General features: G+C 36.7%; 1 protein-coding gene across 2 annotated transcripts in view; it reads right to left on the bottom strand.

Moving 5' to 3' along the window:
• Positions 1-21,531, bottom strand: part of OSBPL10 (oxysterol binding protein like 10) — a 116,694-nt gene that overhangs the window by 60,844 nt on the left and 34,319 nt on the right. For both annotated transcript variants that reach the window (XM_030445542.1, XM_030445541.1), the window contains exons 2-4: positions 18,668-18,843; positions 16,913-16,992; positions 6,475-6,666 (exon numbers count right to left, since the gene is read on the bottom strand). In XM_030445542.1, coding sequence (XP_030301402.1) covers positions 6,475-6,666; positions 16,913-16,992; positions 18,668-18,843 — 448 coding nt within the window. The remainder of the gene's footprint in view (positions 1-6,474; positions 6,667-16,912; positions 16,993-18,667; positions 18,844-21,531) is intronic.

The following is a 21,531-nucleotide window of genomic DNA, read 5'->3' on the forward strand; positions in this document are numbered from 1 at the left end:
TATCTTGGAAGCAGTGAAAAGCATTATAAACAGTTGCAGAAGGTTGGTAAGTGCACCTTGCCACACTCAAGGCAAGAAATCACTGCTGCACCAGCCAGACACCCAGAAACCCACACTTGAAAGCAAGGCCACTAAATAAGGAGCCAGGAGATGTGATACCTTCATAAGAGAAAAGATTTACTGAAGTACGTTTTCTTTAAAGCTTCATTTTCAAACACTAAATTAAAAGTATTGCAGTATTTGTGCTTTAATTGTGAAAGAAAACAGCCTTGTAGCCTTCAAAACTGTAGGTAAGTCTATGATACACTGTGCTGGTATACACATCCTATGTTCAAGGGAAGGTTGGATGGGGCTTTGAGCAACCTGGTCTAATGGGAGATGTCTCTGCCCATGCAGGAGCATTGAACTAGATGATTTTGGTCCCTTCCAGCCCAAGTCATTCTATGATACAAAACAGAACAGTTGAATTCTGCCTTATGGATGGTTTTGAAGGCATACAGATGCTGGAGATTAAACTCCCTTCAAATCTGACCTCTCAAGCTCCTTTGGGAACCTGCCATTTAGTTAAAATTTAATGATATATTTTAATAACTGCAAAAAGTCATCTTCGCTTCTCTGCAACTGCTTAAGAAAACAAATGATGCAGCAGTCTCTGAATTTAGCGATCATATGCACTGTATTATCCCAAATTTATAAATTGCCACCCATTAAATGAATGAATATTACAGTATTTGCTCATACTCTATTACTCCTAAACTTCGGGATTAAAAGAAAAACAAAACAAAACATGAAAAGAAGCCACCTATGCATCTTAAGTATTTGGGAAGTTAGGGAGGTAGGAAGAATTGGAAATAATGAGCCAAGTTCACTCAACACAACCTGCATGGACAATCAGTGTAATTTTAGTAGAACATTTGCTCTACGATTCCCATAGCAACCTTAATTCTCCCTGCCTGGGTATCTGGAATCCAGGATGATTCAACCTTTGCATGAATATAAAATAAAGTGCACAGAGAAGGGTGGTTTTTAGTTAAGTGTAATTTGTGTGCTCTTAGTGACCTCAGAGATACTGCAAAGACAAGGTAAAGATTCAGAGAGCATTCAACTCATGTTTAAGTGATTTTATAATTATTGGTTTATAGTATTAGAATAATTTACATTTCCTCATCCCCAAAGTGTGACAGTTAATGCTATTTATTGAATATATTTCATAAGCACATGCACATTTACTGCTGAGGAAGATACTAGACTGACACTCCCAGAGATTTAAGAATCCCATTTATCTCTTGAGGAGACATGGTTTTATTGATCTTTGCTGCACCAACTTAAGGTAGAATAAACAGACACAGGAGATGAGCCTTCTATGGGCAAGTTAAATAGCTTCCAAAGAAAATGCCACAGGAGACACCAAATAATTTAATCTGTTCTTTTTGCTCTAAATTTACTTTTTGTCTATAAGGATATGGATGGCAGCTGAACTAATATTGCTGAGCAGCCAGAACAATTCTGCATTCTTGCACTCATATCTTCTTACTGTAGGAGGAACACATTTCTAGAAGTGGGGCCAATACAAATTCAGAAGAAAGTTCAATGACACCACCTGCAGCTGCCCCTTTTTAGCCCTCCTACTAGTTTTGAAACTGGTTTATACTGTAACAAGTTTAATGCCCCTAAACAAATTATAACGGCCCCTTTTAAAACACAGCTGGGAGCAATTATTTCAATATTAGCCACCTCCACTGCAATTAAGCTGTTAAAGGTAACTGTAACACAAATTTATATTACAATCCTTCTCAATTCAAAAAGAGTTTCTAAGCATGGTTAAACAGTAATAGCTGTAGTATAAATTACATGAGTATGTTCTATGCCACACAAGTATCAATAGCTGAATTAAGACTTAAGGCCTCATTCCCTTAATATTTACTTCAGCAGACCCAGAGGTTTTCTGTCATCTTCTGTTCACTACCACTAGCCAGGAAGAAATCACTGTTTTGTGGGAAACAGCTATGGTTCTGGTTTGGGTTTTTTGCAAGCACTTCTTCATTCTGTTTTAATGTGGTAACATGAGTACCTGTTTTCCACACCCTGCTAATTAAAATGAAAAAACTGTGACAGTGATTTTTTACAAACAAATTAAAGTACCATACAATACATAAAGTATAGATGTGGCAGTACTAAGATCGAGCCTATTAAGAAACATTTCTTATTTTCTGACCAGCATCCATCTATAGTTATAGATTACATATTCTGTTTATGATATGATGCACCTGATTAAAGTTGATCAAATTACCTTTATTATGTATAGTGGGGGACTGGGAGGAAGACATTTTAAATACAAGTACAGAAAAAAATTGAGATCCTTAACTAACCAAGGCTTCTATTCTGTGTTCTCTCTCTTTTCTTTCCAAAACTGCCACTCACTGTACCACCATATTATTTGTCCAAACGAACAGAAAATAGGATACATTTATTTGCAAAAGTGAAACACTTTCTGTGAAAATTGAAATAAGTAAAATTTTACTTCTTCAAAACTGAAAAGTAAAATTTGGCATGAAACAAAAATTGTTTCATTATCATTTAATTTACAGCTTAAGCAGATTACGAAGTTTGCATACTCAGAGCTTAGCTCTGTGTTCACATGTGAACGTCCTGCAAGTCTGAATGCTTCCCTGAATAACTCCAGCACTTCCTCACCTGCAATGCTACCTGTGCAGTGCTACAATTCTGTAACTGAATAAACAGTTCACACACAACAGCATCCTTTTTCACAGTTGTTAATCACAGTTCCTAGTTTTGCTATCCAAATATTACAGTGACCTGAAGACATACAATTCTCCTTTGAAATCCCCAAAATGTTTTAGAATCATCTTTTTCTCTGAGTAAGCACAAAATTTGACAGTTGCAGCCCCACAAAATGGCAGGAAAGTTCAATCCACACAGCCCTGTATGCAAGTCCTAGATTTTCCTACAATGTCAGGCAGAAGGAAAGAACTATCAGATAGCTGTATAATTCCTGCAGGAATCAAATGGTAACCACGTTTATAAATGGCAAAGGATATGCAAGCAGCATCAGGATTGTCATCTTACCAAAAAGCAGTCCTTTCCAAATACTGGAACTGCCTACTGGCATAAAAAATAGGTATCACTCTGGTAGAGGCCCCATGACATTTGGATCTCACCATATCAGATGTTCAGAAACACAAGCTGACGACAGGACCACTGTATAGTATCAACAGCTGTCATAAACACCACATTTCAAATGAATTAGAAATTCCCCTTAGTGACTTTTTTAAGAAATGGAAAAAAAAATTTCTCTAGACAACTCCTGGTTAATTCCATTTAATTTCTGTAAATTTCAGTAAATAATTCATGTAAATTAGTACAAAATGGTCACATTTAACAATTATTTGTTCTTTAACAACAATGGTAACACTGGCAGAGGTCATAAAATAGTCAGATATCCTCTGCCAAAAGGAACAACATTCCAAGATGATGTGTGCCACTATTATTTAGTTCAGTAATAGATAAAATTTAATATGAAGTGTGATGTGGCCACTTGACTTTCTGTTCCAGTTAACTTTAACCACCTGCACTAAGGAATTCTGCAAGTACAACTCTTATCACACGTTCCTAAGAGGCTAACAATATGTATAGTTCAAAAAACAGAATTCATTCTCATGACCACACAGCATAAAATCACTAACTAAGAAATAGAAAGAAACCCTTAAATCATAAGTTATGCCCAAACAAACAGGTGAGACCTCAAATAAATCTGAGTAGAATAGAAGACATAGCAGATCAGTTCTCCCAAGTAAACACATGGTGAATTTTAGCTTTCATATATTATATAAACTGGTATGGACAAGTTTCTTTTGCTACCTTTACAGAATTTTGCATGTCCTAAAGAGTAAAAGAGTAATAACATTAAATTAGCCAGAAGAACAAACAACAGAAGGAAACGACATATTGTTTATACTTCCTATGAAAGGAAAAAAAAGGCAAAAAAGAACAACCAATATCATTGCATTATGTCAAATAGAGAAGTAAATTTCTGCAACATGCAGATATGCTTCACTGTTTCCAAATAACACAGCCAAATCAAGAAAAACTGGTCCAGAATTGAATAGCAATTTCAAGTTCAGTAATTCCCAGGGATGCTGTCCAAGCTACTGAAGACCATATGTCCCAAGTAAAGGATGTCCCTTTTGCAGCATTCCTTTTTCTCACAGATTTTGTATATAATACCGTAGTATGACCATAACATTGTTACAAAAAAAAATTTAAAAAATAAAAAATAATTTTAAAAAGCTTATTTGCATATCAAGCTTCAATTACTTCATTCTATAAGGGGAACACTAACACAGGTCCATAGTCCCTTTGCTGTCTCTTCCTTTCATCCAAATCATACCAAAAAACTTGCAAATAAAAAGCAAAAATTCAGGTGTTGAAGAAATTAATTCTTGCTTATTGTACTTTTATTGTACATTTGCACATTTTATTGTCCTATTTCTTTCTTATTGTTCCTATTTCTCCTCAATTCAAATAATAATAATAAATAATAATATATATAATAATAGAAAAAGACTAGAAGAGATTTAAGCACACTTTTGTGAAAGTCACTCCACAAAACAAAGGACCTCCTTCTCATGAATTTAACACAAGAAGGTACATCTAGCAGTACATCCCCTTGACTCATACGGGGAACAAGAATATTCCCTGAAAAAACAGGCAGCATATACCCAAGTTTATTGCATTCACTATTTTAGCATCATTTCCCCTCCCTGAAAAACACACTCCTATTAAACTTCAAGCAGTACCATATGTTCAGTGTCTAAGATTTTTTTATTGCAGCCCTATAAGTTGTTCTCACAGGCTACGGTACTGCAACTGATGTAGCTCTCACATCAAACACAGCAAAATAATTATCTTCCATGATTACAGATTAAAGCCCTGTAATATTTAACTTTTTGGAATGATGTCACATTGCAATATGGTGCAAAAAAAAATGAGTCAGCAACCCTGAGGCATTTTCTGCAGGGATGATACCTGTATTGTATTGTATTTATTTTTTTCCTTCACAAGTTCAGTTCTTTAAATCTGTTGACATTTTCCCTTCCCAAGTTACAATGATCTGAACTAATTCTCTAAATTCCTTCCAGCCCTACTCAGTTTCATTTGACAGAAGTGCAATAGCTCCTGCTGTTTATTTTACTAATACATTTAAGGTGGACTCTAAATTAAGCCTTAGACAGGAAATAAACTTAGTAAGGTAGAAGCAACTCAGGGCAGATGATGTGTAGACAAAGACAAGATATTCTCTTGAAAAACAAAGAGATGTGTGTTTTCTGTAATGCGAAGAAAACCCATGTAACATTCAGCCAGTAGGCTCTTCAGAGCAAGGTATGACCATTAATACAATAGGGGATACAAAGCAAGTTCTTTTGCTTTTAATGTCACTAGGATAAATATAAAAACAAGCATTCTTCATCAGGATATGTAATTTAAGTCTTCACTGTGTGCACACACTAAGAATTTATTCAAATTCTTAATACAAAAGGCCTCCGTTTATAAAATATTATAAAATATTTAGGGAGCTTAATCTTAAAAGGAGACTCTTGAGACTACAACTTGAAGAATAGGGGTAGACATTTTAAAAGCATGTGATAAAAGAATGCTTTTAAGCAGCAAGGCTGCCAACAGCCTTGTCTTTGGTAGAAGAGGTGATAGGGGGATCTACAAAGGCACTATTAGAGAACAGCAAGAAATTCAGACAAAGAAAAAATAACAATGGATGAAAGAAAGATGAAGGCAAGTTCTGTGCAAGTCTGACATAATATTTAAGGTTAAAATCCTGCAGTATTTTTGTTGTCTGGAATACAGACTTAAATCAGCATACAAGCTATACTTCTTAAATCCTGGTGAACATACTTTGAAAGAAACATACTTTCTTGTTTGCTTTTCATGTGTTTAACACTGACAAGGCATTCTTCCATCACAAGGCCAGCAACAGAAACTTGACAACAAACTGAAGACTACAGCCTTAAGAAAGAAACTGCTGAGTTTGGGGAGCTGTTACTTCTCTCACATTCATTCAAACTTATTAAAGTTTGGGGTTTTTTCTAGTTATATTTAAATGCTTCAGGGCTCTCTTTCTAATCTGATAGGTTTTACTCAATGCAGCTTAAAAAAGAAGTTCCTCAAGCACAGCAGCACCACTGCAAAGTTTGGCAGCTGTGGCAAACTTAGTTCTTTTAAGCACATGCACACAAATTTTAACACTAGCAAAAAAAGACCTGTATGGACAAGATTTAAGCTGAACCAGAACCTCTTTTGCTCAGCGAGGGAATCAAAATAAATCAGTCAAAAACAAGTTAGAAACATAGAGAACTGCCAACTCGTCAGACTTGATCACTTATTCTAAAGCAAAATAAGCATTTAGAAGTTGTAGCAAAACAGCAGATTTTTCTCTCTTACCTCTCTGACTTCATGGAGTTGACCAGAACGCTGGCTCTTTGCTCTTCGAGCAGCTGCAGGCGATTTGTGATGTGTGATGGTTACAACAGCTGACCCACTTTGATTTGTATGTTTCTGGCTAGCAGGAGATGCAGAATTAGCTGTCCCAGGTGGCAGCAGAGATGAGCTTCTACTTCGAGAGGAGGAAGTGCTCTAGAACAAGCAAGGGCATGTTGGTATTAGCAACCTCTATCTAAGTAAATAATTTATAGTTCAGGTTTGTGCTGATCTTCTTCTCTCACAAACCTAGCTCTGAAGGTATAACTGCTCTCAGGATTTATTTTTTCTTTCTGAACCACCTGCATAGCTCTGCAGGGATCTTCTGGGAAACACTGTGGTTATCATCTTTGTTTCTTGGATTGTCTGCAATTGGTCTTCACAAAAATCTTCACAAGTTCATACATATACCAGCAAGCTGCTAAGTTCTTACAACTACAATTTCTAGGAAAAATTAGGAAGGATTCTGAAGACAAAGTAATAAGTATGCCAACAGAACTATTTTTATGAAGCCACTGACCTATATGTCACCAAACTGTTCTGAACAGTATGGAAGAAAAAAGATCTTAATGCTTAAACCTGATGACCTTCCGAAATAATGCAGTGCTGTTTTCAACATCAGAGGAGTTGCAATTTTGGTAACACTTCTCCATGCACTAATTAAAAAAATTAACATTCAAAACAAAACATGGCTTTAAGAGTCACTACATTTTGGAGTAAGTTTGAAATAAAATCTAGTTACAATAAAGGCCACGGTATCTGTAGTGTGAATGCTCTTAACATACAGTCTGAACATTCTTTCTGTGTTATTTAACCATTTGTCAGTGTTGTCATCTTGGTTTATTTTCTGCAGCCCTCAAGCCCAGGTTTTCCTGAGGGTCTTTAGGACATCAGCTCTCAGTCAAGCTCAGCTGTGCACTAAAGCACCATGAAATATAAAACTGCAATGTGAAAGGTTTTCCTTTCTGTTTGAATTGTGGATTGCATCTGTAATGTTAAAACTGAGACAGAGTAACTCTTACCTAATGGAAGACAAACCACTTCAGAGAGTGACATTTAGTAGCTCTTTAAGAAAGCAAGGTAAACATACAGCTCTATGGGTGAAATAGCATTTCACCTCTCCTACAAACCCCACTCAGGTAAGGATGGAAGCCTTCAACACTGCTGAGACAGTTGCCACCAACGTGGGGTACTACCTTGGAGTCAGCTGCCAAGTGCAAAAAAATATTTCTTGGGTATAATCTCTCTCCATATCCCTTATAGGTCGAACTTTGCAATTCTGAGTTAACTTCATTAAAAGACTTTTAATCCAACGTGGACAGGTTCCTGCTAGGACTGGAATAATAGTCAGGCATCACATTACCATTTACTGACTGTAAATGACAAGGCAGACTACTTGGCACTGCCAAGAGGGAAGAGTGAAATAAGTAACATGATCCCTTTGCTACCCCCAGACAAAACCAGAAGTCCAACTCTTGGAGGCATTTGAAGGTTTAAAAACAGGGTTATCACATTCCCAGCATGCATATTTCTGTACTCAGAGAAATAAGCATTATTCCACTCATCTGGATTTACATTTACAAACACTTCTAAGAATGGTGGTCTGAATGCAGTTTTGCAACAAATATATTCTTTACTACCATGACAAATAGGATTATAAGAATAGGCATTCGCAGAATCAGACATTCAAAACTATCCATCCTGGCTGATAATTCACAGTTGCATATAAAACAGGACTTGACCCTAAGGAAAAAAGAAAAAAAGACAGGGGGTGGAATTTCTCACAAGGGCACAGAAGGTTGCCAGGTTTTTAATTCATCTTCCATTTGAAAAAGAATTGCTTAGACATAACTACAACTAAAATAAGAGCCAGAGGAAAAGGTATTTGAGAGAAGGAAGGGGATGAGGGAAGATGGATGTGATTGAATTTCCTTTCTTAAATAGAGGTTTCACAGAAAAAGGCTATCCCTAGTGTAAAGTAGCAGAATACATTTACTGATGCTTCTTTTTTTAAACTGACTAGCCTCAGAAAACTTCTAAACTAAATTTAGGGTAAAGAAACAACAGGCTCATTTCATTTTTTTGCAGCATAAGATCAATTTCCCTTCCAGTTGAATAAGCTGCTTTATTTTTAGAATTAAATCTTTTGAAAATCAAAACTATTCTAGTATCATGACATTAAAAATACACAACTACCTTCATATAACTAAACCGATCCTAAAACTCAGATAAGCAGCAACAATGTAAAACAGTGAGTTTAGCCATTAGTTTTGCTTGAAAGAAAACAACATTCTGTGAGAAGTGAAGTTTTATTATGTTTTAATTTTTTGGTGGAGGGGATGTTATAGATCTGTAAATAACAAAAAGTAACACAAAACAAATATGGAAAACCCCACGAAGTGTTTCTTTCAAGTTACAGAATCAGGAAGGAATTCTAGGTGAGAGTTAGCTTTCAGAAAAAACAGCTGCCAAAATAATTTCATTTAACCTGCACACATGGAAAACTATGTTCATTCGAAGTCAGTATCTATCACTGATACTATTTGGCAATTCAATGTTATTTTTCCTCAAGACAGTGTTTGAAACTACAGTGAACTGCATGATCACAACAGACACCTTGACTGCAGTTAACACCTCACTGGTTCTCTCATTATGTCCCCTAACACAATACACCTCTCAGTGAACCCCATTTACGCTTGGGAGTCATAAATTTGAGAGTGCACTATTAGTAAAAAATCTGCTAGCTAGCTGTAATTTTTTCAAATGGTTTTGTTTCACAAATAAATAATGAACACATTTCCAAGAAAGAGAAAACTCCATCATTTTAGGAGTCTCTTAACCTAGATTTATTTTTTTTTTCTTGCAAGATTTGCTCCAGTTCATATCACAACTCACTGGGCTATATCAACTATACTGAACTGCGGCTTGAGGCAGAATGAACAGTCTCTGGAACCACAGTGCATTTAAAATGGCTTTTCATTAAGCTTTGCAAAGGCACATGATAGCTCAAAGCAGGCCTTGTTGTTGGACAGATATTTATTTGCTTGGGAATCAGTACAAACAAGAGAAAAATCAGGAAGATTAATATATATAGTTTATATTATAAATATATTATCGTTTTAGTAGCAGGTGGTGCCAAGGAAGGCTGTCTTGGTACAGGGATACTAGGTAACCCCAAAACTCTACATATATAAGTTCACATTATACATTCATACACCTAGTGACCCAATGTTTCTGACCAACGTGCCAGAAATCACCAGCTCACAACATAAATCCTCTAGCATCTAATTTGGGATTACTTTTTAGAGGACATCTGTAACACACAAGCCCTAAATGAGCTCAGCACCAGGACCCCTGGCTACCCATGAAGATGTCCCTGGGCACGGCCCCTTGATAAATGCAAAAATTCCAACTTAAAACTTCCAGAAGCATTCACACACAAAGTGTGGGTGAATGTCTGCAGGAGGCAATTTCTACAGACAAGCAAAATCTTCTGAAGTGGGGCTGTGCTTCACTCCCGAGTGCCACAAAGAACAGCAGCAGAGCACTGTGCCTGCTTCATCCAAGACAGAGGCAGCAGCTAATTTCTTCTGACAGCTTCTTCCTGCCATTGCCAGAAGAGTCCTCTCCAGAAATTACAACTCAGCCCCTTATGCACTTCAGAATTCTACAACACATTGTCAACACCTATGTCCCAGCCAAATACTTCACTCCTCTTCCACAGAACTTCTTTGGATTAAACACTGGGAACAAGCAGCATCTCTTTTGCATTGATAAACAGATGTACAAAAATCAAATATTTTACAAGAGTGGAACACTTTAAAACCTATGTGATGTTTTCCACAGCTAAAAGCACTTTTATTACGTATCATACTATAACAGTCATTAAAGTCATCCTCCCAGGAAATCAAAGCTATGACAGTAACTGATGGATCTTCATTCCTAATCCCCTGCTCCTTACCCCAGTGCCAGTGGTATGGCTGATTTGCCCCTGTGACTATTATCATAACTTGACCTACTGCTTCCTGGTCTGCAAATAAATAAGTTAAAAGACTCTGAAAAGTGTAATGAAAGGAATACATAAGCTCTTCAACAATTAGTAATGGATGGTGCCAATAATGAGTCAAGAAATCCATAGGCTGAAGCATCCCAAAAACATTACAAATATTCTTTACTAACTTCACCAGAGCTCAAACAGTTTGCATGCTAATAAAATTAAATTAATAAAATAATAGTATAGATTCTAAAAAATTAATTTATAACATGCATTACAACCAAATGACCTAAAGATAGCTAAAATATGTTTAGCTAACAGATTTGGTTTAAGATTTTTATTTTAGTAGACTGTCCGTGTCCAACATAAAAAAACCCACTACAACTGATGTTTCCATTTGTATATCAAAATTCTTAACAATTAAAATAATATAATTGTAGAACAGTAAGCTACTACTACACTAATGTTTTCATGATTCATTCTCTCTGGAGATTGCCCTTCCTGCTCACAAAGAAGGTAAAGTGTTTTTCACCACTTACCAGAAGCAGTTTTGTTTCATTTGGAAAATAAATGCAATGTTCCAGAGATCAATAAACTAATTTCTGAAGTGAACTGTCATATCTGTCTATGGCTGATAATCATAATTTTCACAGGCAGTATGCTACAGATGTTTTCTACAGAATAAATAAATACTGTAACAATATTCCTTTACTCCTCTATATATATATAGAACAAAACCAGTCCTTGCACACAGCTTCACAGCCACAGAAAGTCACACATTATTAGAAAATAATTATGATTTTGAGACACCACCATTTGGTATTTTAGTTCCCATCTACTTTTCCAATGCATCCTAAGTAAACAAACACTGGAAAGAGAAAAATATGGACAGAGATCTGTTTAATTTCCATAGTAAACATTCACAAATGTTAAAATGCAAATAACTGAGCCTACATATCATCAAGACTTCAGGGACCAGCTTGACGATGTGCTTTGCACATTTGTGTAAAGCACCATCATAGTGCTTCATCATCTTCAGTAAGGCAATACATGTCTGCTTTTAAGCAAGAGACTATGATAATAATTCCATCATAAAATAATTTCTTTCATTTAAGCAAGATCATGTTCAGTCCTAAATGGATTTATTTTTTTTTTCCATTTCTGTAGAAGGGTTTTGGAAGCAGAGAGCTGTAACTTATCTTTATACAGCTTCTGCAGGGAGTTAGAAAGATGTCAAACACACATGTATCTACAGCCCAGCACTGCTTCCTTCTCAGCCTCACCACTGTGAGGATTTGCAAAGCACATTATAATTAGAAGCACCATCCTTTTCCTCTCTCATCCCTAACCTATAGAAGGCATCTAAATAGACAAGCATACCAAAGGAGCACAGGATGAACTTGCTCAGAAGGAAAAGAGGATTGGTGTACATAAAAGAACCAAAACAGCACTCACAAAGACTTTCAGTAATCTAGCTTTATGGGAAGAGTTATCATAGAGATGCAAATAATCCATTTAGAAATTTAAAGGTATCTCTGTGGTCATTTATAAATAAGGCAAGAAGAAACCAGGTAAAACTGAAGGACCACTGAAGATCTATGATAGCCATTCTTCCAGATGTAGAGGAAAATTACACATCCACCTCAGAATGATTTGATAAAATGTTGACCTCAAGTTTTCAGGCATTACTACAGATGCTGTTTCACATCATAGCTAAAACTGCCACAGTAGTTGCCACTGAAAGGGGCAGGTGTGGACTTTTTTTTTCACCATCTCTCCATGCTAGCTCTCAGGTGCATTTGACCTCAATGAGAGCCACTCCAGGGAGTTAAATGAGAATACAAACAGAGATGTAGACAAAAATACATAATTTTCTGCTGATTTAGGTCCCCAAAATGCCTTTCCATAGGGCTGGATGATAGTTACAACAGGCATCAGGAGCAGTGCTCGAAGGGAAAGAGTACAGGACAGTCAGTCCCTCCGAGACACATGTGGTCTTAGAGTTGGCTCAGTGTTGAATACAAAGCCTCAGATGAAATCACAGAAAAGTCACATTTTGGCCAGATCCATTTCATCCTCCATCCAGGAGAAAGAAGAAAGCAAGGCTGTACCACCAGGGACTGATGGAAACAGAGTCCAGCTTCCCCTACGTCAGTGCTCATCAGATTCCTCCATGAGCTTGGCCAAGTGACTAAGTCCTTTCTAACAGGATGTGAGTTTTTCTGTTTCTGACGTGCAAGCTAACATAGAAGCAGAACCACGACAGAGCCAGCAAAAGGCGTGGCAGCAGAAGGAAGGGAACTGGGCTGCCATTTACAGCTGCAGGGGATCAGCAGACAAGCTGAGCTGAAACATGAAACCACACCATCCAATTTTTGGCAGCCCACTTGTGCAGCTCCAACGCAGGAGCTGGAACAAAAAGGAATCTACCTCTTTATTCCAGCACAGAACTAAGCTGAAAGTCATCACAAGATGAAGTTTCCTGTTCCCTGACACTTTCCTGAGGCACACAGAAAAATACAAAGGTTATATGCCAATCCAGCAACTGATTGACACATTGGAATTAAGAGCTGGTATAAAACCCCATGTGTTTTTTTTTTACTAGTGCTTTTAAAGACATCATCATTAAACAGTCAAGAAAAAAAGAATACAAAACGGAGGAACATACAAGCTTGTGACAATTTATGGGTGTGAAACTATTATTTTTGGAAGTTATCACAAAAACTATGCATAAGCTTGCTTCTTGGTAGCATTTTATATCACTGAATTCCAATTTGACTAATGCTTTAATTAAAACTTGCATGATCATATTCACTTAGAATAGATTTTAAAAGCACCAATCCTATCCAGGCATATAAGACTTCTTCCTAACCAGTGTGATTTGGCACTCTGTGGAGTTTGAGCAGTTTGTAATTAAGCTAAATGAGACTTATATGGGAATACCAAGAACATTAAGACTATCTTTCACCTTGGGAATTATTTGCTAGAGAACATTATCCTTTTACTGCTTTTTTATCATTAAGATGTAAAATTTAATTAAAGCAAAGTGACAGACTTAGCTTGTGTTACATCCACTTGTTAGCTGTATAGCTCACCTTTGGACCATTCATTAGGACACAACTAAATTTAGTCATCAGTATACAACTTTATTTTTTTTAATCACTGCTCTGCTTAATTGCCTCTGCAACTCCTGTCCTCAGCTGAAAATTTAAAGATAGCAATGCCAGCAAAGTTAAACAGTAGCATTCTGAAGCAGGCAGTATCTCTGAAAAAGAATGGAAAGCGCTGCTGATCTGGATCTAGTGCAGGAAGAAAGAATGCTCTCTGAATATTTCACAGAAATAGTGACACAGCTCCAGCTTTTAGAAAACATTATCCTGTTTTCCTGTGAATCTCCTTCCAATAATATCTATTCAAGATTTTAAAAATGTGTTCCCTCTCCAGTATGAATGACCTGTAGGTGAGAATTCTTTATTGGTTAACTTAACTGAATTTACCTTCCCACTGCTTGCCTGATTGTCCCATTATTTTTCCCCAGTTAACCTATATCCCACTTGCACAAAATAAAATAAACCTCACACTGCATATTTTACACTTCCCATCCCACCTTCTTCTTAAGTGCATAGCTCCTAAAGAATAACTAGAGATTTATGCCTCATTCTTTCTGCAAAAAAGGTGAGTTTAAGAAGCTGGGAACAAACACTCAGGCTCCAACTTTCCAGATGCAGAAACACACCTGTTACCAGCCAACAGAGAGCTTGGAATCTGTTCAAACTCCACAAGCTTAAACCAAATAAATATCTACACATCTGCCTGTTCAGGATACCACTACGAAAGACAGATAATTAGCAGTGATCACTTACTACAGCCCTCGGAGTATGGTGAGAGAAGAGAGATTCAGCCCTGCTGCAGGTAGAATAACAAGGCACATCATCACAGCCCTACCAATGGAAGGGCTACTTCAACAAAATCCAAAAATACAAATTTTTGTCAAACCCCCAGTTATGAAAAATGAAGTAAAACATGTACCATTCTCTGTGCCATTACAGATTTCTGTGTGGAATTCCAGCCCCTAGCACCCCTAGAATAAAAGAAAGAATGAGGTGGCTAAAAGAGCAATTTGCTGGTTTATATAAATTGGAAAGATTTTAAACAGCATGTTTCCACTTCCATGCTAATAATTACTAAAGTATCTGGATCTATGGGAGAAAGAAAAAGAAGAAATTTAAAAAAAAAGCACAAAGAAATAGCAGTTTTTTCCTCTCTTATGCCCTACCAGGCAGTGGTTTTGAAGTAAGAAGCTTGAAGGAAAACTTTAAAAAAGAAGTTAGAGAAATGCATTTTCTTCTCGTGTCTGGTCCTACTACTGCTTTCTGTCAAACAGCACTCCTTTGTGGCCATTATCTGATCTCCAAAGTCTAATCATTATAGCATTAAAGCTTTTGATCCCTTGCTTTTGTAGAGAAAAGCAGAGAGAAGTTTTAAAGCTTAATTGTAGGTGACATCCAAGTTAGCACTATGTGCAATGCTACAGTCAAGGAAAATTTGCCCCTCGGGTAATACTCTAGCACTGAGAAGACAGGAGGGGAAAAAGGAAAAAAGATTATTGAAAAATAAGAGACAAATCTTGTGAAAATAAAAGTTCCTAGGAGCAGATAAGCACAATAATCCTTTTGTTTTCTTCCATGATAAAGCCTAGAAACCAAAAGAAAGCCACAGCAGTGGTAGGTCACTATGCAAGACTACAAGAACGAGCCCAAAGAGATGATCCAATTCTAAGTCCTCCTTGTTCCAGAAAGTTGCATCTTAGACCTTCTGTGACAGTGGCTGCCTTTATACTTAACAGTCTCCCACTCACTTAAGTCAAGACTAATAACATTTTGCCTTTCAGAGCCATATACACTTTTGCTATCCAAAGCACCCCATAATAATCTTCGGTTCTTATTCATCTGCTTTTACTTTGAACCTGTTTTCAGCTCATTCTTTTTGAAGGCTTTCCCATATTCATATTATTATTAACAGCTACGAAATACTTCCTATTGAGCCACTATGGAGCACTTATTAACACTGCACCTCCCTGATTTGCCCTTTCTATTCCCAGCATCAGGAAAAAAAAAAAAAAAAAAAAAAAAAAAAGACTCCAGTGTACTCAAGTTTCATTTCACAGAGTTCTTTCTGTACAGAACACTAACAAAAGTGACGGAAAGCACTTTCCCCCATTCCAATGTTTCTGTTTCAGAAATGGAAGGGGACTGATAAAAGTATTCAAGAAAAAGCATCTCACAGCGTTAGCTCAGGCTGTGCATTTTCCCTTTTATTCTCTGCTCTTTTCCCAGTAATTATTTGCCTCCTAAAAGGGTTTAATTATAGCATAACCATTTCCCGACAAGTCCACATGACTCAAAAAGACACCAAAAAAACTTATTTCACACACTTCAACAAATGCCACCCTCCTCAAAATATCATCCATCTTTTCAAAGACTGATTTTCAAAGTTACTCAGGATCATAACTTTTGACTGTGGGTAATATAATACTGATATCTTCAACATCTCAGTGCAGGGAAGGATCCTTTCTTCTTGCAGTTACGTGCATTTTTTAAAATACAGTAAACAACTAGTCATGAGGAAAGCAACCTTTTTCACACTTGTAAAGCTATCAACAGAAGTACTTTAAAAAGAGGATTTTTTTTTTTAGTGACTTAGTATTAACACCAAAAGCATGCAAAAATAAATACAGTATTAATTTCTTTCTACTAGGGTTTTTGGTCAGGTTTTTTTTAATACCTCCCATTTTCAAAGTGCATTATCATTTAAACAGATTCATGTCAATTGCTACTTAAGAGGGAGGGGACATCCTCAACCCATCGCTCTACTATTTTTGAAGTGCAAACAGTTTTTACCCTTTTCAAAATACTTACCTAAGAACAAAAATTCTGACATCACTTCTAAAGAGAAATAAATACTACAAATATTGATATGATGACCTCTTTCAGATTTGCTAAAGAAGTTAAAGACTGACCACTGTTAACATCTACATGAAGCTTCTATAAGAACCATTAAATATTACAAAATGAAATAAAATTAGTATCAGTTAACACTTATAAATACTATCAGCACATCACACAGACACTTATTAATAAACTGTTAATCTAGCCACCCAATTAACCATGTACTGACAGCATCTGAACTGCACTTCATTCATTTTTCATAATAGGATGTTAAATTATTAAGATTGCCCAACTGACTTAAGCCTGCTCCAGGTAGTGATGCATGACAACTCACTGCTTCTATTCATAAACCTGTGAACATCAACCCACTTACTACGGCAGCCTTTCTACCATCCAGATCATGCTATTCTTCACCTACACCACTTAACACATAATAATTAATTCTCTCTCAATTATTTACCTTAGAATTACCTTCCTTGTGATGTTTGGCACAGGATCGAAGCTGATTTATCCAGTATTGTTTCTCCTTTGCATCAGCAGCTAGAACAGAAACAAGAATACACAGGGAAACACACATCAAGGAATGCTCTTTTTTTTTTATTGCAAAACGTAAAGGGGACAGGGAGGAAATTTTTTCTTGGTTAGGATACACTATAGATTTTCACTTACACTACTTGAGTGTATGTAAGTTCATAAGTACAACACATCTAAACCTCAACTTAAGAGTGTGGTCAGTTGGAAGAGATAACTGAAGAGAACTTATTAGCTTAGCTCCTTCAAGTGTTATTAAAAGCAGAATTACCTCAAGATTATTTTTTTTTTTAATTTAATCCGCTTTTGCTTCACTCATCTCTCTCTTTGAAGGATAAGGGCCCCACTGTAACATTCAAATTGATGAAACCTCTACACTCAGGCTGTCAATCAGCTACCAGACAAGCTACCAGTCCCCCAGATACTTGAGTACTTCTGTTTCAATGTAGTTCAGCCAAATCTCTTTAAACCTGTGCCATTCACACGCAACTTAAAGAGACAAGGATGAAAAAGCAAAATTTTCCCCCATACAACTTTGAAAAACAGCTCTAAAAATTATTGAAAAGATTGTCTGCAGTGTCTACCTGGTGGCTCTTGTGTAACACCAGTAAGTATATTTAGGAGACAGATCTGGTCATGGGGTTTTTTAATAATAATTTTTAAAAGAAAAACAAAAAAAACAAAAAACCCAACCCACATTACTACAGTACTCCTAACTAAGAATACCAGCAGACTGGATAATGTCAAATATTTTCTCTTACTTCCTCTGCTATCAAGAATCTCAGTGCTTACTGACTCAGCATTAAAATCATTTGCTGTTTTGAAGCAAATTCCTAGATCTCATTGAATTAAAAGCAGCATATTGTGTGTTGATAATTTGATAATTTCAAGTGACTGGAAAAGTACAACAAAACCACAAGTGCTCATGACTTCTAGCTGTCCAAATTCCAAATCTTGTAACAGAAACCCTCTCTGTTCTTCTCTAAGTTCTACATATAAAGTAAAATATAAATAAATCACATTGTACCACAGGGGAGTCCTGCATACCCTGCCCTGCTAGCCAACAGATAAAATGTGGCCAAATTGGTTTGGGGTTTTTGTTTGTTTGTTTGTTTTTGGTTTTGTTTTTTTTTTAACTATTCTAAAGTAACTTTTTCATACCATGTATTTTCTTTCTTACATTGAAAAGCAAGGGAGGGCAAAATTTTATCTTAAATATGCACCTAATTATCCCAAGACTAAAAAGAACAAGAGTATCTTAACAGTCTTTCACTGGCACTTTTTTCTTTTTCTGGCTCAGCAGCATATTCATAACTGCACATTATCTGCAGGATGGTGGCAAGGAAGAACAATACAAGAAATGAAAGGCTGTGCCATGGACAGCCATGAAAGCAGCCTTTTCTTCCTTTGTAAGTAAATGAGACATACTGTACAAACAAAATGCTTTTAGAAGGCATTTTGAAGCATCTTCCAACCCTGAAAGTCTATGTGTTGTAAATTCACACATATTTAACTCCAGATTAATGTTCCACTGTGTTTTCTAATAGAGTATGTAACAACACAGCTGTATAACCACTACTTTCTGACAGCTTAGGGAAGTAAAAGAGAAATGAGACAAGAGAGAAGAGGCACAGAAGTAGGAATGGGAGAGAAAATTCAGCTGGCACTCTAAGCAGCACTTTACCTCTCAATTTATACATCTCTCCATTGGCAGAGTAGACCACCAACATGTGTGGCACTTCATCACTGGGCGATATTATAGCTCCAGCTAAAGACAAGGTTCCTCGTGGCTTCTGGTTTTTACTTTGTTCATTCACAAAATACTGCAGAATCCCCGTCTCAAAGTCCAGCACAAAGTACCTGTTGAAAGAAATTGCAGTGGTATAGTGTTTCTGTTAAAGAGGTTTTTTAACATTTACTTAAAGAAGAGCACAGGTTGATCTTAAATCAAGATCGCAAACAAAAAAATTAGGTTGAAGTAACTTTTTTTCATAAATCAACTTTATAAATTACTGTTATTTCAATCATTACCTTTGCTTAAGGGTATGTGTGAGCTATTCTCTTATGTTTCTTTCAGAGTAACTGTGAGGTTCACACACATAACATTAAAGCAAGGAAATGAGAAGTATGACACTGCTGCTCCATTTTTTTTTCCATTTATAATCTTGAAAGACAAGCTAACTCCCCATTTAACTAGTCTTGTGAACAGGTGACACTGGTTTGGAGAGGGATGAGCTCAATTAAAGGCACTGTGGTACTTTCATCTTTGTGGTAACATTTTACCTACAGATGTTGAGTGCAATTTTGAAAACTGGCCAAGGAAATTGAACATGCAGTTCCAAATAAATATTGGGTAGGCACTATCGACACTCATGTAAAAGAAAACAGTAAGAAGCAGAGAAAAGTGAAGTCTAAATTCTATTAGGTCACTCTGCTAACGAATTCTAATAAGGAAAAAAAAATTACTGATGATCATATATTTATGATCAGGAAACACTCAGCCAGTGAAAATCCAGCAACCACAAAGATTAGGAAAAAAAGTCCGGATAAACAAAAGCCATTCCACAATAAACCAACTGCTAGGATTTCAAGATTAAAACAAACTAACTGCATTGTCCAAGTGCACTAAATGAAAGTGAAAATGTACGGAACTTAGTGTCTCAGTTTCAGAAATTGGGTTTTTTTGCAAATAAACAGATCTTTCACAATAGCACAGATATCAAATTCCATTTCTTTGTGGAAATGACCAATGCTACTACACAGAGCAACTATTTAACTCCTTGCCAAAAGTGGATGGGCAGCAACCCCCTAGCTCACATGAAGAACAGTTTGTGAGGACTTGCCACAGACCAGAGTGCAGATCACACAAATGCAGGTTATCCTCTTAGCTTCAACTGAAAAAACCCAGCCCTACAAACCTGGCTAATAGCACTAATCTGGGCATTTGGAATGCATACTATTTGCTGCTGTTCCTCTAGACAGGATTACTATAGGTCATACGAATTTGTGTATTCAGAAACAGTGAGTATTCAAACTTCTATGGTTTTATGTACCAGATTTGCTCATGTCAATACTTCGTTTCAAGGTTACTGCAGTACTGCTCAACAATTAACAAAAAGAGGAACAGCGGCTAAAAAATAACTAAATAAAAATATAAAATTAAAAAGGAAAGAAAAAAAAAAAATCTGCAAGAAACTTCATCTTTCCTATCAAGACCAAAGAATTCAGGGGAAAAGGTCCTCTGAGTCTATTAGAACAGACTCTATTAAGTTAGATAAACACTATGAGCACTTCAGCTCAGAAACCACTGCATGCTAGACCAGCAAAGCACTCCCAGAATGACTGTAAGCTCCACGAAGAAGGGCTTTTGCATTGCCATAAAACTATCCCAGGGACAGTAACCAGCCACTCAAGTAGAGAATACACCTTTTTACAGCATAATGACATCCCAGAACAGCAACTTCTGCAAATCCACATGTGCAGAGACAGCATCTTTCCACATCCTTGTGATCACAGCTACAGCAGTAGTGTTACTTTGACCTTCTAGCCAACCATTAACCTATTTTATGTATAGTCTTGGTAAAGCAGAGAGTTATCATGGCCTTGTACCTTCAGTTTTCAGTACTTGTGACACTTAGCTGCCTCTAAAAGCATACAATATGTTTCCAGTAAAACTCCAGCAGTAATTTTAAGAAAGAAAATGTAACCAGCTCTGGAAAGCCTTAGCATTGCCATCTTCAAGTATGTTACCTTCCTTCTTGTCCCACACAAGGTTTGCAACCTTTGGAAGTCTTAAGAGAATTATCTACAGAAACACAAGACCCAAATGCCCAACAAAAACCAGCCATGTCAACAAAACAGCTTTTCTGTGACTCTGGAGAGCTCACGAACTTTTCACAGGCATTCTGACCATGACATTGTTCCTATCACACTGCATTTCAAGAGTTACAGTTCGATGCACAATTTCCCTCTACACCCTTCACAAAGTGGCATCGCAAGAAAAGATGAGGAGAAGTAAAATGCACAGGCAGCTACAGTCTCACAAGAAAAGAGGGGTGACGATGCATTTTAAAAGCTGCTAAAAGGACAGGAAAGGCCAGGAGAAAGAATAAGGAATTGTCAAATCAAGCAGAGCAAGACTTCATACAAAGAAGGTGGAGGAACAGGAACAGAAGAAAAAGAAGGAACCTTCAAAAACTTTTTCTTGCATCCACAGACCAAGTCACTATCCAGGTCAAGTCATCATAAAAAAAACCAGAAGAAATGTAGACCAGATTTTTTCATTAACTAAAAATAGAAAAACATATATATATGTATATATATATGTGTGTGTGTGTGTGTCTAAAGAACAGAAGTGAGAGAATGATAGGTGTCCCATTTTAGAAGCCCCATGAAACTGTATCAAAAGGACAGGGCTACCTTTAAGCTGTTGTAACAGAAGTCATTTGTTCTGCAACCAGGGAAATAAAAGCATTAATCTCTCTAGAACTGGTTAATCTTATACCTTGTCCTGCTTTATTTTACTGACCTTACTCACAGAGCACACAT

This window comes from Calypte anna, chromosome 2 (assembly GCF_003957555.1).
Source record: "Calypte anna isolate BGI_N300 chromosome 2, bCalAnn1_v1.p, whole genome shotgun sequence".
NCBI lineage: Eukaryota > Metazoa > Chordata > Aves > Apodiformes > Trochilidae > Calypte > Calypte anna.